At 44.5% G+C, this 17,498-nt stretch overlaps 1 protein-coding gene across 2 annotated transcripts in view; it reads left to right on the forward strand.

Annotated features, from left to right (window-relative positions):
- Positions 1-3,455: 3,455 nt before the first annotated feature.
- dipk1c (divergent protein kinase domain 1C) overlaps positions 3,456-17,498 on the forward strand; it is a 42,045-nt gene continuing 28,002 nt past the window's right edge. Inside the window, exon 1 of one of the 2 annotated variants that reach the window (XM_073051854.1) lies at positions 3,456-4,235. In XM_073051854.1, the coding sequence (XP_072907955.1) occupies positions 4,050-4,235 (186 nt within the window). In that variant the 5' untranslated portion in view covers positions 3,456-4,049. The remainder of the gene's footprint in view (positions 4,236-17,498) is intronic. The other variant, XM_073051846.1, reaches the window with a different exon arrangement.

Consider the following 17,498-nt stretch of genomic DNA (forward strand, 5'->3'; position numbering starts at 1 on the left):
GTTGAGAGGGATAATAAATCAGCCATGATGGAATGACGGCGCAGACGGTGGGCCGAGTGGCCTAATTCTGCTCCTATGTCTTATGGTCCAGTTTTGTGAGGTCTAATAAGGGTGGCAAATCCATTATGAAAAGTGGAGCCCTGGTATAGAAAGATCTTGGTGTATATCCATAGATCTCTACAATGTGGACACAGTAATGAAGAAGGCAAACAGAGAGCTGGACTTCATTTGCATGGGGTTTTGAATATATGACCCTAAAGCTCAGCAGTTTGTTGAGGTTACAAGTGGATTATGATGTATGTTTCCGATCACCACATTGTAGAAATATGTATATGCTCTGGAGAGGATGCAGAGGGAATTGATCAGGATGTTGTCTGGGATGAATCAATTCAGTTATGAGGAGGGACAGAATAGGATGGGTTTACTTTCCTTACAGCAGATATGGCTGAAGAGGCTGACTGAGGTGTACAACATGGTGAAAGGTCTAGATAGGATGGATGGTGAAAAAACAGAAGCCTAAAACCCAAGGTGAGCAATAAGAGAGAGCTGTAGGGAATATGAGAGAAAGTCAATGTTCCCCCATCTCCACGTAAAAGGTGGTTACAAAGCAAGAAGGTGCTACAGGTAGGTAATCTCACAACATATCAGGAAGCATTGTGATGAGCAATTGAATTATGATGGCACAGAAATGCATAAGAAACAAAGAGTTACTATACCTATAGAAGATCTCATCTTTCCCAGAGTAATGTCATTGGAATTACCAATAGTGACACTGGAATTGTCTCAATCTTTACAACAGAGGACACAGCTAACAGGCCAAAGAGAGAAGTTGTGGATACGATGGAAGGTGAGGATCTCAGTACAATGACTGCCTTTGCAAATCATTACAGAAGTGGTGATGATAAAACTAGTCCTTTTCAGATGATCAGAGAAAAGTTTAGGGGAGATATCAGAGGTAGTTTTTTATACAGAGTGGTATATGTCAGAGGTGGTGGTAGAGGCTGGTACACTAGAGGAATTAAAAAATCTCAGATAGGCAGATAGATGAAAGGAAAATGGAGGGAAGGTTTGGATTGATATTGGAGAAGGTTAAAAGTTTGACACAACATCACGGACCGAGGACCCGGCACTGTGCTGTACTGTTCCCTGTTCTATGACCTGTCTGGATGACATACAGACATCATGTTTCAGTGTGTCTCAGTACATGTGACAACAATAACCAAATTGCCAGCTATCATCATCCACTAATCCCTCTGCCACATCCCAAGATTTTGATTTCCAATTGATGGAAGTAAGCCCTTCCCATTTATTTCCAAGCCCATGTTACTTTATATACAAATAGGCGAGTATGACTTCATGTGGGTAGGTAGTTGAAAATGTTGATTGGATCATGGATTTTTTCCCAATTGCCTTTCATTGAAATAAAAGTGCATGGAAGAATTCATCCATTGTCCAAATAAAAGAAAATATTGGGTTATGTGGAAGGAGTTGGGCATGGGACTAATTGGACAGCTATTACAAAGAGTGAGCAGTGGGGGTTGTGGGCCAAATGGCACTGTAACTTTTGCTTACAAATGATTGTTTAGAGTATGACCTAGTGCTTTACACACTAGTGAGATTCAGATGAAGGTCATGGAATATACCGCTTGGAATTAGCAGCATGTGCCACAAGTGCTCAGCCACTTAACTAACCACAAGAGCTTCTGCAGATGCTAGAAATCTTGAGCAACACACACAATACTGTAGGAAGTCGGCAGATCAGGCAGCATCTGCGGACGGGATTGAACGGTTGACGTTTCAGCTTCATCAGGACTGGAAAGGAAAGGGGAAGAAGTCAGAATATGGAAGTGGGGGGAGAGGAGGAGGGGAAGGAGTACGAGCTGGCAAGAGATAGGTGAAGCCAGGTGAGGGGACGGTGGGCCAGGGGGTGGGGTTGAACTAAGAAGCGGTTTAGTATTTAGAAACTTGAACGGGCGAATGTTTGATGCAGAACGGACAGACGGCATCACAGCACCTTTACTACCTAAGCAGGGCAATGTGGGGAGGGAGGATGGAGAGAGAAGGGACGGGGTGTAATGGAGAGATGAAGAGGTGAGGACAAATGATCCCTACCAATGTTGCAGGGAGGGCTATTCCCTAAGCACATGATCGAAATAAGGGGGAAAGTTACAGACTCCTAAGCTCATCTCAGTCAGGCTGTGAAAGAGCGGAAGAATTAAGCGTACAGCCACTTGACCAGAGCGGGAAGAACCGCAGGAGTGGTGTCCATTGGCATTGAGAACGGGGATGCTGCAAAGCCAGCTATCGCTTCCACCATGCAGTTGAGGACTGCGGCAGGATACGAACAGATGCAAAAGTTCACGGTTTTTGAGGCGAACTTGTAGGAACAGTGGGGGGGGGGTACAATGGGTTAGACTGTGGGGGGGTACAATGAGTTAGACTGTGGGGGGGGTACAATGGGTTAGACTGTGGGGGGTACAATGGGTTAGACTGCGGGGGGGTACAATGGGTTCGACTGTGGGGGGTACAATGGGTTCGACTGCGGGGGGGTACAATGGGTTAGACTGCGGGGGGGTACAATGGGTTAGACTGTGGGGGGGTACAATGGGTTCGACTGCGGGGGGGTACAATGGGGTTAACTGCGGGGGGTACAATGGGTTTGTGGGGGGTACAATGGGTTAGACTGCGGGGGGGTACAATGGGTTAGACTGTGGGGGGTACAATGGGTTCGACTGCGGGGGGGTACAATGGGTTAGACTGCGGGGGGTACAATGGGTTCGACTGCGGGGGGGGTACAATGGGTTAGACTGTGGGGGGTACAATGGGTTCGACTGCGGGGGGTACAATGGGTTAGACTGTGGGGGGTACAATGGGTTAGACTGCGGGGGGGTACAATGGGTTAGACTGTGGGGGGGTACAATGGGTTAGACTGCGGGGGGTACAATGGGTTCGACTGCAGGGGGGTACAATGGGTTAGACTGTGGGGGGTACAATGGGTTAGACTGCGGGGGGGTACAATGGGTTAGACTGTGGGGGGGTACAATGGGTTAGACTGCGGGGGGGTACAATGGGTTCGACTGTGGGGGGGTACAATGGGTTAGACTGCGGGGGGGTACAAAGGGTTAGACTGCGGGGGGGTACAATGGGTTCGACTGCGGGGGGGTACAATGGGTTAGACTGTGGGGGGGTACAATGGGTTAGACTGCGGGGGGTACAATGGGTTCGACTGCGGGGGGGTACAATGGGTTAGACTGTGGGGGGTACAATGGGTTAGACTGCGGGGGGGTACAATGGGTTAGACTGCGGGGGGGGGGTACAAAGGGTTAGACTGCGTGTAACGTGGCACCAATTCGCCGCCGTGTTCCTCCGAGTGAAATCAGCCGCGCCACACCACATCCCGATTCCCCCAGACAGATTCTGCTTCAGTTTATTCCCTGCGATGTCGGCTTCTCCACGCGATCGTATTCAGCTCCGCACAGGCCCAGTTATTTCCCAGGCAACGTGTTCCCCCGCCGCTGTCTGGCAATTGTAATCAATCGAGTTCATGCCCTTTTCTCTCTTTGTCCCCTAACTAAAAAAAATAAACTTGAAATGGCGAGCAGCATTCCGCAGGGGCAGCCCGGGGTCACTTCAGTCAAAGTTCCCGCTCCACGGTTGTGGCACTCGGCCAGTGACAGCAGGAGAAATACGGAAGTACGTGGTTTAAACTTTAAACTGAGAACCTCTGTAAAAAGAAAGGCTTCGGCATAAACCTGGCTTCTTGTTAGAGATTATTTCGTGTATGAGCACATTTTACCAGAAGTATTGGCTGAGCGAAGGAGAGATCGAACTGTCAGACGTTTCTGTGTGCGTGGTTTCGCATACCAGGAGAATTAGTTCTTGCTTCATTTTGGTGCATCACAGGCGAGACCTGGGCTCGAGAGCGAGTCCAGTGGAGGCTGAACCCGCTCCCAAAGAGATGTCGGGACAATCAGCGGAGCCGGAGACTCGGCTTCGATCCTCCTATTCATTCGGTTCCCTGGACCGGAGGCAGATTAGTGACCTAAGCGATGCCAGCTTTCGGGAGTGTTGGTTGTCGGCACTTGAGACCGAAGACCATTAGGAAGTCTGCTCTGGTTTGCCTCCTCTTATGGATCGCCTGCTGGTTTCTTGTAAACATGTCAGTCTTCATCCACAAGAATATCTTCGCCGAATATTGCACCGACCAGAAAAGTAAGAGAATTCTCGGACGATTGGTAAGGAATTTTACGAAATAATACTAAGTGCAGATGTGCAAAATATTACTGCTTAGTCACTAGTGACTGATGTGATGGTTCCGGATTTCCAGTGACAGGACTTGCTCCTTAGACAAGCTTTATTTTAAGGTACTTTATATATATATATATATATATATATATATATATATATATAATTTATAAATAGCAAGCTGTTTTTCTTACGATTATTAAGTTCGAGTTTAATTTGGTAACCATTTAGAACTACTTATCGCGTTTGATCCCGAATCTGTATTTCGGGTATAAGAAAACAAAATTGCGAAGTGACCTTTGTAGCCAGATGTTGATCGGGTCTTTCTAACTGGAGAAGAGTTATATTATTTCCTGTAAAAATAAATGCTCACCATTTCTCATAGGAAGCAAAAAGAATTAAATAGCAAATTATTCGAGTTACTTGCATGAATCATTGAGAGTGAGAGTTTGGTATGTAATTAACATTTCCAAACCTTGAAGAAGTTGCATTTTATTTAGTGCTTGCCCGCCTGCGGTGTGGAGGATTTAAAAGTATTGCAAAGATGAACCACGCACCCAGCGCTGTTATAAACGGCCTTCATCCTCTGGCCACGCTTTTAACCTGCTGGAAGCTCGATCTGGGCAGGTGATTCGCACCAGTGTGGATGATTAATTACCTGTGCCGGGGGGACAGGATGAGCCGACGATAACGTCAATTCGCAGTTCACCTGGCTACTAAATACAGTAACGGGAGCGACACTGCCTGGTTTCATTGCTATGCGCCCAACAATTGTTAGCACGGGCAACGAACACTCGATAAAACTCCTGCTTCTTCAAGGTTTGAAATCGTTAAATAAATACCAATCTTCCTTCCACTTGCAATCGGATTATAAAAATTACTCGAAACATTTGCTACGTCACTCTTTTCCTTCCACTGAGAAATGGTGTACATTTACAGAACCTCTAGTTTGCAACTTTAAAAGCTCGTTGTAAGTCGAATAAAAGACATTGCGCTCACTCCCTTCATTTAACAGATACATTCTGTACTCGAGATCAGGCTGACCACTTAGTATAATCATATAGACATTTACCACTTCTTACCACAGAAGTTACTCAACTATATATTTTTTTGTTTTACGTTATTGATTAACACGCACGACGATGCGAAATATTAAAATAGAATTGCGTCATTCTTTCCCTATTGAAACCGCAGTCTGTATTAATGGACGTCACAAAAACATAAGATATTTGCAATGCACATTTATTTCGAATCCATTTGTCCCGCTGGTCATACACGCCAGGGTCATGTTCAGAAAATCGGCAAATGTTCACGTCTTGTTTGCAGTTGATGGGGTGTTACTTTGTATTTAAGCTGCAGTAAATCTCAGTGGAGCAGGTACTGGGAAGCCGTGAAAAGCAGGAATGAATTAAAGAGAGTTCTGGATACACATATGAAAACATAAGTCAACCGTCATCAGTCAGCAAACACCAATAAACCTGCCCATGAGGAAGAAAATAGAAACCAATAAAGTTGCTCCAAGTACTTCCTGAGAGTAGTACACAGCATCACCTTGTGTTCCTGGAAGAACAGAGTGGTTTCTAAAATAAGAAACAGATACTTTATTATAATATTTATCTTGGAAATAATTAAATGACCTTCTATAGGGACTGTTGTCACTGGAGTTTAGAAGAATGAGGGGGGTATCTCATTGAAGCCTATCCCACATTGAAAGGCTGAGGTAGAGTGGATGCGGAGAGGATGTTTCTTATAGTGGGGAAGTGTAGGACCAGAGCGTACAGCCTCAGGATTCATGGATGTTCCTTTAGATCAGAGTTTCTTTTCTAACTTAAACCCATCACCTCTCCTAGGGCATGGGCCACCAACAGCAGCTCAGCAGAGTCCTCTGTCCTGAGCCAGTCTTTCACGCTGTCCCTGCATGTAGCCCATCTTTGAAAATGCTTCCTCTTCCAGGGATGAGGTCTTTGGAGCTTCTGTTGCCATTTCCATACCTCTGGATTTTTACAGGATGGAGTTGCTAGCCCCATGCCCAACCTCCTCTTTTCAAGCCAGGCTTGGAACTGTCTAAGGCAAAGCTCTTTAGAACAGAGATGAAGAGGAAATTCTTTAGCCAGAGGGTGGTGAATCTGTGGAATTCACCAGCTGTGGAGGCCAAGCTATTGGGTATATTTAAAGCAAAGGTTGATATTTTCTTGATTAGTAAAAGGCATTAAAGGTAATGGGGAAAAGGCAGGAGAATGAGCGTGTGAGAGTTAATAACTGATGGAATGGTGGAGCAATATTGATGGGCCAAATGGCATAATTCTGCTCCTATATCTTACGGTCTTGTGTTCTTTTTGTGTTTGTAAGCGCTCCAGTTTTTTTTCTCTCTCTTGGGGACATACATGATTTTTAAGTGTTCGGTCCTTGCATTGATTCAGTGTTCATCAGTTACTGCTCTCTCAACTGAATTAGTGAACCTTACAAAATAAAAAGCTACACATCACAGACTGCAGTTGTGATGGATGTTCACTGTCCAGGGCCTGGGGGCCTTTTTGACAAGCTCAGCTTTCTAACACAGCAGCTGATTCTTCCAGGGACCAAGGAGTTGCTTTTGAGTAAGTCAAACTCCCAACAAATACTTGTTCAGCTTCTTGCTGCAAACAAGAGTCAGTTTTTAGTTATTAGTATAACCTGCAAGCAATAATCAGTCTGAAGTTAAAAGGACATCTTTGTAAACAAACAGAATGGTCTATAGAGCACAGGATGCCTGCCCAGCATGGGGCTAGCTGCTCAAGAGATAACGGGGTGGTGTTAACTGGACCTGGCTACGTTATTTTCTCTAGTTCAAGGAAGCTTGCTGACTAGGCTGATACAATCACTTAGCAGATGAAATAGCTGATCAGGGAGTCAACTCTTATAGCTTTCATTTCGGGTGTCTGGGATCTCTGGTCTCCAGGAGGTTTTAGACCATCCATATGAATTTCCCAGCAAAGGTTTCTGAAAAATATCACTAAGTAGCGAATAAAAGCAGTACAAATATCAGAGAGCAGTCACGCTTGTTAGGAATAGGCAAGGGTTGACAAGAAGAATGACAGAAAGTCAAGGTGACTAGAATCCATTCCTTTGTCTACAATTTCTGTGATAGATGACTCATTCTTTTTATGTCTTTTTAGTTATAAGAATTGTACCTGTGTTTTGGAAATTGTGTTTTAGAAATTGTTTGTAGTTTGGACACTTTTCATAAGATTGAAATCCTTTGTTAGTTTTAAATCTGTTTTAAGAATTTTATCTACTGTATATCCAAATGTGTATCACTAAAAATAAAAGGACTGGCTTAAATTATTTTGTTATCTGGAAGTATCACCACCTTGATAGGGCGGGGAGACTCACTGTTCAAATAGTGGGTATGGGCTGCTAAACTTGCCATGGAGGATAAACAGGAATGTGATGGAGCCTTTGAAAAGCAGGTGGCTTTTCCCTTAGTGAGGGTACCCGCTCCCCCTTAGTGAGGGTACCCACAGCTATCTATATCTGATAGGGGTTAAGATCTTCATTTGAGTTCAGAGCTTCATGGACAAACCCACTGCCATCATATGGTGATGTCACTTTCAGTAAGATTCAGTACATCAAATTTCCAGCTAAGATTGCCTTCCTTTTGAATGAAGTGAACAATGTTACTGTTTGCATTGGGAACACATTGCCTCTTTCATGATAATTCAACAAGATTCTTCTTTGTCTGAGTAGAAGTTTCCTCAGCCTTTAACTGTTGAAAGTAGAATCATAACTAACTTACATCTCAGCAGATTTATTAACCTGCACTGTATGGTTGTGATCCAAATAGCTGTTTGATTGAATGCTCCTTCCTATACACAGTTTTTTCACAAAATGAGACAAAATCATGTTGTCTAGGTTATAATATAATATGATATTATTAGAGCAAAATCAAACAACTTAATTAAGATAAAGCTTGCAATGTCTGAAGAAATATCTTAGGTGAAATGTCAACTGTTTATTCTTTTCCACAGATGCTGTTGAGTTCCTCCAGCATTTTGTGTGTGTTACAAAATCTCTTCTTGGTATCAGTGATTCCAGTGAAGGAAAGCAACAGCAAGGAGAGTTTTGCAGTTGGGGTCTTCTGATTTCACCCTGGTATACGATTGCAGGATTTCCTTACTGCAATACTTCAGTTGAACTTTCTCCAGATGCTTCATAAACAAGAGGAAATCTGCAGATGCTGGAAATCCGAGTAACACACACAAAATGCTGAAGGAACTCAGCAGGCCAGGCAGCATCTATGGAAAAAAGTACAGTCAATGTTCCGGGCCGAAACCCTTCAGCAGGACTGGAGAAAAAAAGCGGAGGAGTAGATTGGAAGGGTGTGGGAGGGAGAGAGAAACACCAGGCGATGGGTGAAACTTGGAGGAGAAGGGATGAAGCAAAGAGCTGGGAAGTTAATTGGTGGAAGAGACAGAAGGCCATGGAAGAAAGAAAGAAGTGGGGATGGGGGGGGGGGGGGAGAAGCACAAGAGGGAGGCAATGGAGGGGCAAGGAAATAACTTGAGAGAGGGACCAGAGGCCCTGAACAGGCTCTTCTGGCACAATGAGCTGCGTTGCCCAGCAGCTCAGCTATTTAACATTAGCCTAATCACAGGACAAGTTACAATGACCAATTAACCTAGCTGGAACATCCTTGGACAGTGAGAGGAAACAGGAGCTTCCACAGGAAACCCACGCGGTCCATGGGGAGAACATACAAACTCCTTGCAGATGCACTGGCATTGAACTTCAAATTCAGAAGCGCCCTGAGTGTTAAGTGTTGCACTAACGGCTACATTACCATGGTGTCCATCAACAGCCTTCTTCGGCCGGAGATCCTAACTGCGTTCATCATTCCTTCAAGGTTGCGTTCAGTACAGTTGAAGTGCATCAGATACCAGGCCACACATTTTAAGACCTGATAACACTGAGGCATGGACTGGTAAAAGAAAAGTAATGTTCACACCACATATTTCCAGCACGTGACCATCAAAAGGGGGTTTATTCGCCCTCTTTTGACATACAACTGCACTGTTGTCAGTGAATCTGTCTGAATATTGACTGTCTGGGAGGGGTTGGGGGAACAGACCCACCCACAAAAATACTGTGGGATTAGATGTTCAGCATTTGCATTGACTGGCTCCAAACCTTTTGAACATCAACAAAGCACAATTCCGGCACACTGTGGAGTACTTTCCACTTGCCGTGATAGGTCCAGCAGCATGCAAACTTCTCAATAACTCATCACAAAGCAACTTATTTCACCAGCTACACATGTAGAACGCTGGAGGAACTCAGGAGGTCAGGCGGCATCTAGAGAGATGAATGAACAGTCGATGTTATGGGCTGATACCCTTCTTCTAGACTGTAGAGGAAAGGGGGAGATGCCAGAATAAAAAGGTGGGAGGAGGGAAAGAAGGGTAGCTAAAAGGTGAAACCCGAAGGGTTGGAAAGATAAAGGGATGAAAGGAAGGAATCTGACAGGAGAGGAGAGTGAACAACAGGAGAAAGGGAAGGGGGGAGATACCGTGCGTGATATGCAGGTGAGAGAAGGTAAGAAGTCAAAGTGCGGATAGAAGAAGAAGGGAGGAGAAGGGACTTTTTTTTACTGGAAGGAGAAATAAATATTCATTTCATCAGGTTGGAGGCTACACAGTTAGAATATAAGGTGTTGCTCCTCACCTTGAGAGTGGCCTCATCTTGGCACAAGCCAAAGGCTCATGGAGTCATACGTAAGTACAAGAGGAACTCTATCTCTGTTAAGTGAGAGGCTGGGGTGAGCATGGATGTTTGGGAAAAGGAGGAGATGCGGGAGAGGGCAGCATCAATGGTGGAAGATAGGAAACCGTATTCTTTGAAGAAGGAGGACATCAAAGCCCCATCCTGGGAACGGAGGTGAAGGAACTGAGAAAAGAGAATAGCATGTTTACAGGAGATAGGCTGCAAAGGGGTATAGTCAAGACAACCATGGGTATCAGTAGGTTTATACAAGATGTCAGTCAGCAGTTTGCCTCCAGAGATGGAGACAATGTTATGCCTGCAGCCCCCTCCTTTGTGAGAATTGCAAGAGCACTATTGGGTTGGGTCAGGGGACCCAGGAAATGAGGGAGAGACGTGCAAATTGCCTCGTTCCCCGGCGATGTAAAGTCACGAGACATTGGCCATTGCCTCTTGGAGACACGTTTGTGGATTATGATGCTATGCTACATGATAGCCCTCGGGCAAAGTGGGCTGGGTGAAGGGGAGAGATTGCATCAACCCCCCAACCTGATTGACATCTACAACCCAGGATAAAAGTCAGGATAAAAGAGGGGCTGTAGGAACAGCCCCCTCAGACGCACCGGAAGAAACGCTAGCGATCCCATAATAGCGGGAAGCCATTTGAAGGAAGCCACGTGCGTTTGGTTCCCTTGCCTGGGTGCCGGTGGCTGGTACCACGGAAAACGATTTTTGAACTAACAACGGGGAACCGACTCCCCCGACTCAACAGATTGGCCTCATAAAGGACACAGGCAAGTTTAAGACTGTCTCTCTCTACAACCCAACAAAAGCTGCATCTTTAATGACAATTGACTTTTATTTGTTCAACGGACAATACAGTATCCCCTAGACAAACGATAGAGCTATTTCTTATTGAGGATTGTGATTATACCCGCGCTTTTAGATTGAGTATTGACGACGTATATTATCTGAATGTTTGTATTAATCTTATTTTCGTGCCCCTTTATAAATAAAGACTTTTAAAAATAGTACCATTAGACTTCAACGGACCTCTCTATCTTTGCTGGTAAGTGACCCAGTTATGGGGTACGTAACAACTTGGGGATCTCGTCTCGAGATTTGATACCAAATTGGAGGGCCAATGGATCGGGCTTGTAAGTCCAAACTTGGATCTGGTATGCGGGTAGCCAGACGGGAAACCAGCAAAGATGGACGTGGATGAATTTATAGGAAACCCGACTCTGGGGGCGCTAGAGACGGCCACCAAATCAGACTTGGTAAATTTGGCGAAAGGGTTAAACCTCGCAGAGGTGAGGTCGTCAATGAAAAAGCGGGAGGTGTGAAGGGCCATAACTCAGTATTACATCGAGAAGAATGTGTTTGCAGCTGAGGTATTGGAAAATATCCCTGAAAAGGTACCAGCTAGTGGGACGGCTCAGTTAGAGTTGGAGAAATTAAGGTTGGAACATGAAATTAAGTTAAAGCAGCTGGAAGCAGTCGAGAGAGAGAGAGAGAAAGAGCCGAGAAAGAGAGAGAGAGAGAAAGAGCCGAGAAAGAGAAAGAGAGAGAGAGAGAGAGAGAGAGAGAGAAAGGGCCGAGAAAGAGAGGGAGCATGCACTCCAGCTAAAGGCATTAGAGGTGAAAAGGGAGCAGGAAAGAGCTGAGAAGCAAAGAGAGCATGAACTTCAGTTAATAGAGCTGGAAGCAGCTGAGAAGGAGATGGAAAGGGCCAAGAAGGAGAGGGAGGCAGAGAGACAAAGGAAACATGACTTGGAGATGGAGAAGTTAAAGCAAGAGCAACGAGGTCAGGGGTCAGACCGAGAGGAGCGGTTTGATGTTAGTCGGGCGTTGAGGTTAGTACCCCCGTTCGAGGAGACGGATGTTGATAGTTATTTCTTGCTTTTTGAAAAGGTGGCAGTGAATCAGAAGTGGCCTAGAGCACAGTGGGTGGTGTTGTTACAAAGTGTGTTAAAAGGGAAGGCACAGCGGGCATATGCAGCGTTGTCCATGGAGGAGAAAGGGGAAGAGAATTATGACCAAGTAAAGGTGGCCATTCTCCGGGGTTACGAGCTAGTACCTGAAGCGTATAGACAAAAGTTCAGAAATTTATGGAAAGGGTGGAATCAGACGTATACCGAGTTTGCCCATGAGAAGGGTGTGCTCTTGGACCATTGGTGCACTGCAGAAATAGTGGACGAGGATTATGGGCATCTCAGGGAGTTAATTTTGATTGAGGAATTTAAGGGTTGTGTTCCGGAGGAGATCCGGATGTATTTGAATGAGAAGCCGAATAAGTCCATCTCAGAATTTGCTAGATTCGCAGATGAATATGCCCTAACCCACAAGGCAAAGTTTTTCTTGAATAAAAGTTCCACGAGGGACCGTGGGAATGATCGAGAAAGTCCGCCGGCTGAGGCAGAGGTCCCGCCGGGAGCTAGTGGTAAGGTGGAGGGGGAAAGGCCAGACGGCCAGAGATTTCCGGGCTTGACCTGTTTTAATTGTGGGAAGAGCGGGCATGTTGCGTCTCGGTGCTTTGCTCCGAGGAGGGAGATGGGAAAAGGGAAAGCAGCAGTCCCTATCGGATGTGCCGTGGTAATCAGTAAATCGACAAGAGAGCCCCGGGTAGACAGAGTACGAGAAGGGTCTGAGACTTGTCTGTCACACAGGACCATGTCTTTGAGGAAGGGGGACCCACCAATTCCCGTACGAATCTGGAGAGACACGGGGGCTGAGCTGTCGTTGATCAGCAGTAAGGTACTAGAGTTTGGTCGAAAAACGGGTATGGTAGCGGTGAAGGGAATAAATAAAAGGATAGAAATGGTGCCCTTACACAAGGTCATTATGGATTGTGAGCTGGTGTCTGGACCAGTGGAAATAGGGGTGCCATCAGAATTCCCGAGAACTGACGCGGATGTCCTTCTTGGTAACGATTTAGCCGGTGGTAAGGTTTGGGCAGCCATGACGCTGATAAAACAGCCTGTGAGTGCTGAGGCTCCGCCCCTAGCTTCCAAGAGCTATCCCGCATGCGCGGTCACTCGCAGCCTGTCGAGAAAGGCAGCTGAGAACGAGAGCAGTTTAAATCTGGCCAGTTTCGATTTGGCCGAGACGTTTTTACCGACCCTGTGCCACGAGGGTTTAGAGGGGGGTAAAACGAAGAGTAGTAAAATGAAAGAGGCAGGCGGGAGTTTACCTCGCCAAATTACCCAAGTTCCCCATGTAGGAACGCACCGGAAAAGGAGCAACGGTTAATGGGGGCGGCGCCATTTTTAAATAGCCCAGCCGGTTGTACGGGATTTCGACAAAGCATGTGAATAATAAAGACAACCCCCTGGAAGCCTGCCTGTTAAGTTTGAAAATGACCGAAAGACTAGTCTTTACATAAACTTTTGTAAATGCACGTAAGCTAAGATCAAAACTCCTTAGTTTTGTTGCTGAAAAAAAATAGCTGGTTATTAAATTGAAGTCTGATGCTACAAGACTTTAGTAAGGTACAAGATGTTAAAATATTAGAGGAAGTGACACTGTAATCATTAACTGTTTAGATGCTGAATTGAATGTATCACTGTATTACTCTGTAGAAAAGAAAAACTTTGGTATTGTGTTAGCTTCCCCAATCCTGTAAGACTCTGTACTACTTCGTTTTAACCGCTGGTAAAAACGGTTTGAAGAGGGGAGGTGTTATGCCCGCAGCCCCCTCCTTTGTGAGAATTGCAAGAGCACTATTGGGTTGGGTCAGGGGACCCAGGAAATGAGGGAGAGACGTGCAAATTGCCTCGTTCCCCGGCGATGTAAAGTCACGAGACATTGGCCATTGTCTCTTGGAGACACGTTTGTGGATTACGATGCTATGCTACGTGACAGCCTTCGGGCAAAGTGGGCTGGGTGAAGGGGAGAGATTGCATCATCCCCCCAACCTGATTGACATCTACAACCCTGCAAGTCAGGATAAAAGAGGGGCTGTAGGATCAGCCCCCTCAGATGCACCGGAAGAAATGCTAGCGATCCCGTAATAGCGGGAAGCCATTTGAAGGAAGCCACGTGCGTTCGGTTCCCTTGCCTGGATGCCGGTGGCTGGTACCACGGAAAACGATTTTTGAACTAACAACGGGGAACCAACTCCCCCGACTCAACGGATTGGCCTCATAAAGGACACGGGCAAGTTTAAGACTGTCTCTCTCTACAACCCAACAAAAGCTGCATCTTTAATGACAATTGACTTTTATTTGTTCAACGGACAATACAGTATCCCCTAGACAAACGATAGAGCTATTTCTTATTGAGGATTGTGATTATACCCACGCTTTTAGATTGAGTATTGACGACGTATATTATCTGAATGTTTGTATTAATCTTATTTTTGTGCCCCTTTATAAATAAAGACTTTTAAAAATAATACCATCAGACTTCAACGGACCTCTCTATCTTTGCTGGTAAGTGACCCAGTTATGGGGTACGTAACAACTGAAAGATTGAGAATGGGGAGGGAGATGTCAGAAATGGACCTATTGAGTTGAAAGACAGAGTGGAAGTTAAAGGCAAAGTTGATGAAATTGAGGAGCTCAGCATGTGTGCATGAAGTGGCACCAATGCAGTCATCAATGCAGAGGAGGAAGAGTTGGGCGGCATTACCGGGGAAGGCTTGGAACATGGACTGATCTACATAGCCAACACGATGGCAGGCATATCTGGTGCCCATGGCTACCCCTTGAGTCTGGAGAAAGTGGGAGGAGCTGAAAGAGAGCCCAGCTTCCCATTTGCCATTTTAATCATCTACTCATTTTAGTCACCTCTCGCTGGCTGAAATGTTCACCATCTAAAAGAAGCACTTGCTATGGTTTTTTCACTAGTGCATCCAATGACTATGACTTGTGACACTTTCACGTACAGGACAGTAGGTACGTAGGGGTTCCAGTGCCTGTAAGCTCTCTTCAATTGACATCTTGTTCTGATTTGAAAACAGTTTGTTATTCTTTATCTTTATGGAATCTTGTTATTCCAGATCTAACAGAAATGGAAGTGTTTTCATTGCATAGGCTGAAACAGTTCAAGATGGCAGTTCACTACTGCCTATCCAGTAATAGTGGTTAAGCTGGTTCAGAAAATGCTGCCCTCATTAGTAAGGTTCACATTCACAAATGACAATACAATTCTGGAAGGTCTTAAGTTCTTTAAACTAAAACAGCCAAGCAAAACCTGAACCTTTAACCTTTCCCTGAAATAATATCCTCTATCAGCATAATAAATAAAATATGCTATCATGGAATTACTTTATTATATACAGTAGTTATCAAGTGTTGTTGCCTGGATTTAATTATTTCAATATTAACCCTCGTAGGTGATGAACGCATTTGGTTAAAGTGTCTGCGTCTGGGTTCAAATTTTAGACAAGACCTGGGAACAGTTTTGAAATGCTCCAGGGAAGCAAATTCATTATTCTTACTTAGTCTGACATAAGTGACTTCAGGCATACTGATATTGTTAACTCATAATTGCCACATCAATTCAGGGGTGGACGATGAACAGGAGCATTGTCATCGATATGCTGTACACATCGTGAGAAAGAATGAAGTTTTGAAACAATTCAAGCAACTTTAATTACAGATTATTAGAAGTGTGTTTAAATATATATTGAGAAACAAACTGAGGGATGATGGAGAAGAGGGATGTGGGAGGTGGGGGGACAAATGAAAGAGCACAGGTCTAGACGCTAGAAAATTTCTCCTCATTTTGGGAGATGGTGACTGGTTGAGAAATAATATCTTGATTTTCTATTGCTGACTACTCCAAAGAATCGGAAAAATTGAAGCTTTACCAGTTAATTCAGAAGCATCCCCATTGCTTTACATAAACCATTGAGAAATTCTGTTAAAGATATTAAGCATCATTACCAAACCGGGGTTTCAATTGAAGACTCTAAGTGAACTGGTATGCTTTGTTTTATGATTCGTCTAAACTCATTTCTTTGCTGTCTCTGTAAATTACCCAGAGTAATAATGATTTTCTATAGAAATTTATTCAAGGAGCAATACACCATTTACCAAGTAAGTTTATCACTTCTTCATGAGTTGGCAGCCTTCATGTCTGCCGTATGTGGGAGTGTGTCATTCTACGTGCAAAAGTATGAGGAAATTGATACAACATAATAAAATGACATGGTATTATGCCTTTAAATTTCTGTTGTCTCCTCAGTTTCAGAGACATTGTAAGATGGATAATACATGGTAGCATTGCCTACAACAACAATGCACTTTGAATTAATAAACAAGAAAATGCCTCCTATTTTATAGCATTGTCTAACTCTCCAGCTGAAAACTTTTCCTTATGAAAATGATTGCCAATCTTTAGGAAGTCACACCAGTCCAGCAGCCTTTTAATGATATTCCTGTTAATGACTCTCCTTCACGTGTTCTACCAGTCTGTTGTTGCCAGTACAGTCTTCTATGTGGTGGTGTGTTCGGCAATAGGATCAACCCAGCTGATGCGAACAGGCTCCATAAACTGATTGGAAAGGCTGGCTCTATTATAATAGTCAAACCGGAGTGGTAGAACAAAGGACCCTACAGAAAATCCTGGCAATTCTGGACAATGCTTCTCACCCTCTGCATGCCACCTTGGCTGAACAGAGGAGCATTTTTAGTAATAGACTAAGACAACTGTTCTGCTCCAAAGAGCACTATATGAGGTCATTCTTACCCTCGGCAATTAGGCTCCATAGCCAGGGAAGCAATGACCTCCTCCTGTAGACTCTTTGTGGTAAATTATTTTTTATTCTTTCTACTTCTCTTCTAATATTTATATCTGTGCACTTGTAATGCTACTGTGACACCCTCATTTCCTTTGGGATCAATAACATATCTATCTACCTATCTATCTAGCAAATTCCTGTATCATTCCAAGATACACCCAGTGGCCACTTTATTAGGCACAGGAGTGGAACCGAGTGTGGTCATATGCTACGGTGGCCCTTCCACTTCAAAGTGAGACCTCTGACCTCTTTCAATACCAAAGTGTTTACGCCCAGAGAAATGTTGTTCACACCATTCTCTGTAAACTGTAGAGTGAATATCGAATAATAATAATAATAATAATAATAATAATAATAATAATAATAATAATAATAATGAACATTGATTTCTCCATCTGGTAAAAAACTTTTCTCCTCCCCTTTCCCTATTCCTCACTCTGACATTTTACCCCATTCTCACCTGCCTATCTCTTCCTCCTGGCTCCCTACCTCCTTCCCTTTCTCCTATGGTCCACTTTCCTCTCCTATCAGTTTATTTCTTCTCCAGCCCTTGACCTTCCCCAACCACCTATCACCTTCCACCTAGTCTCCTTCACCTTTCCTTCTCAGTCCTGAAGAAGGGTGTCGGTCTGAAACATTGACTGTTTCAGATGCTGCCTGACCTGCTGATTTCCTTCAGCATTTTGTGGGTGTAAACTCTAGAGAATGATGTGTGTGAAAATCCAAGGAGATCAGCAGTTTCTGAGATACTCAAATCACCCCATCTGGC

Source organism: Hemitrygon akajei, chromosome 1 (genome assembly GCF_048418815.1).
Source record: "Hemitrygon akajei chromosome 1, sHemAka1.3, whole genome shotgun sequence".
NCBI lineage: Eukaryota > Metazoa > Chordata > Chondrichthyes > Myliobatiformes > Dasyatidae > Hemitrygon > Hemitrygon akajei.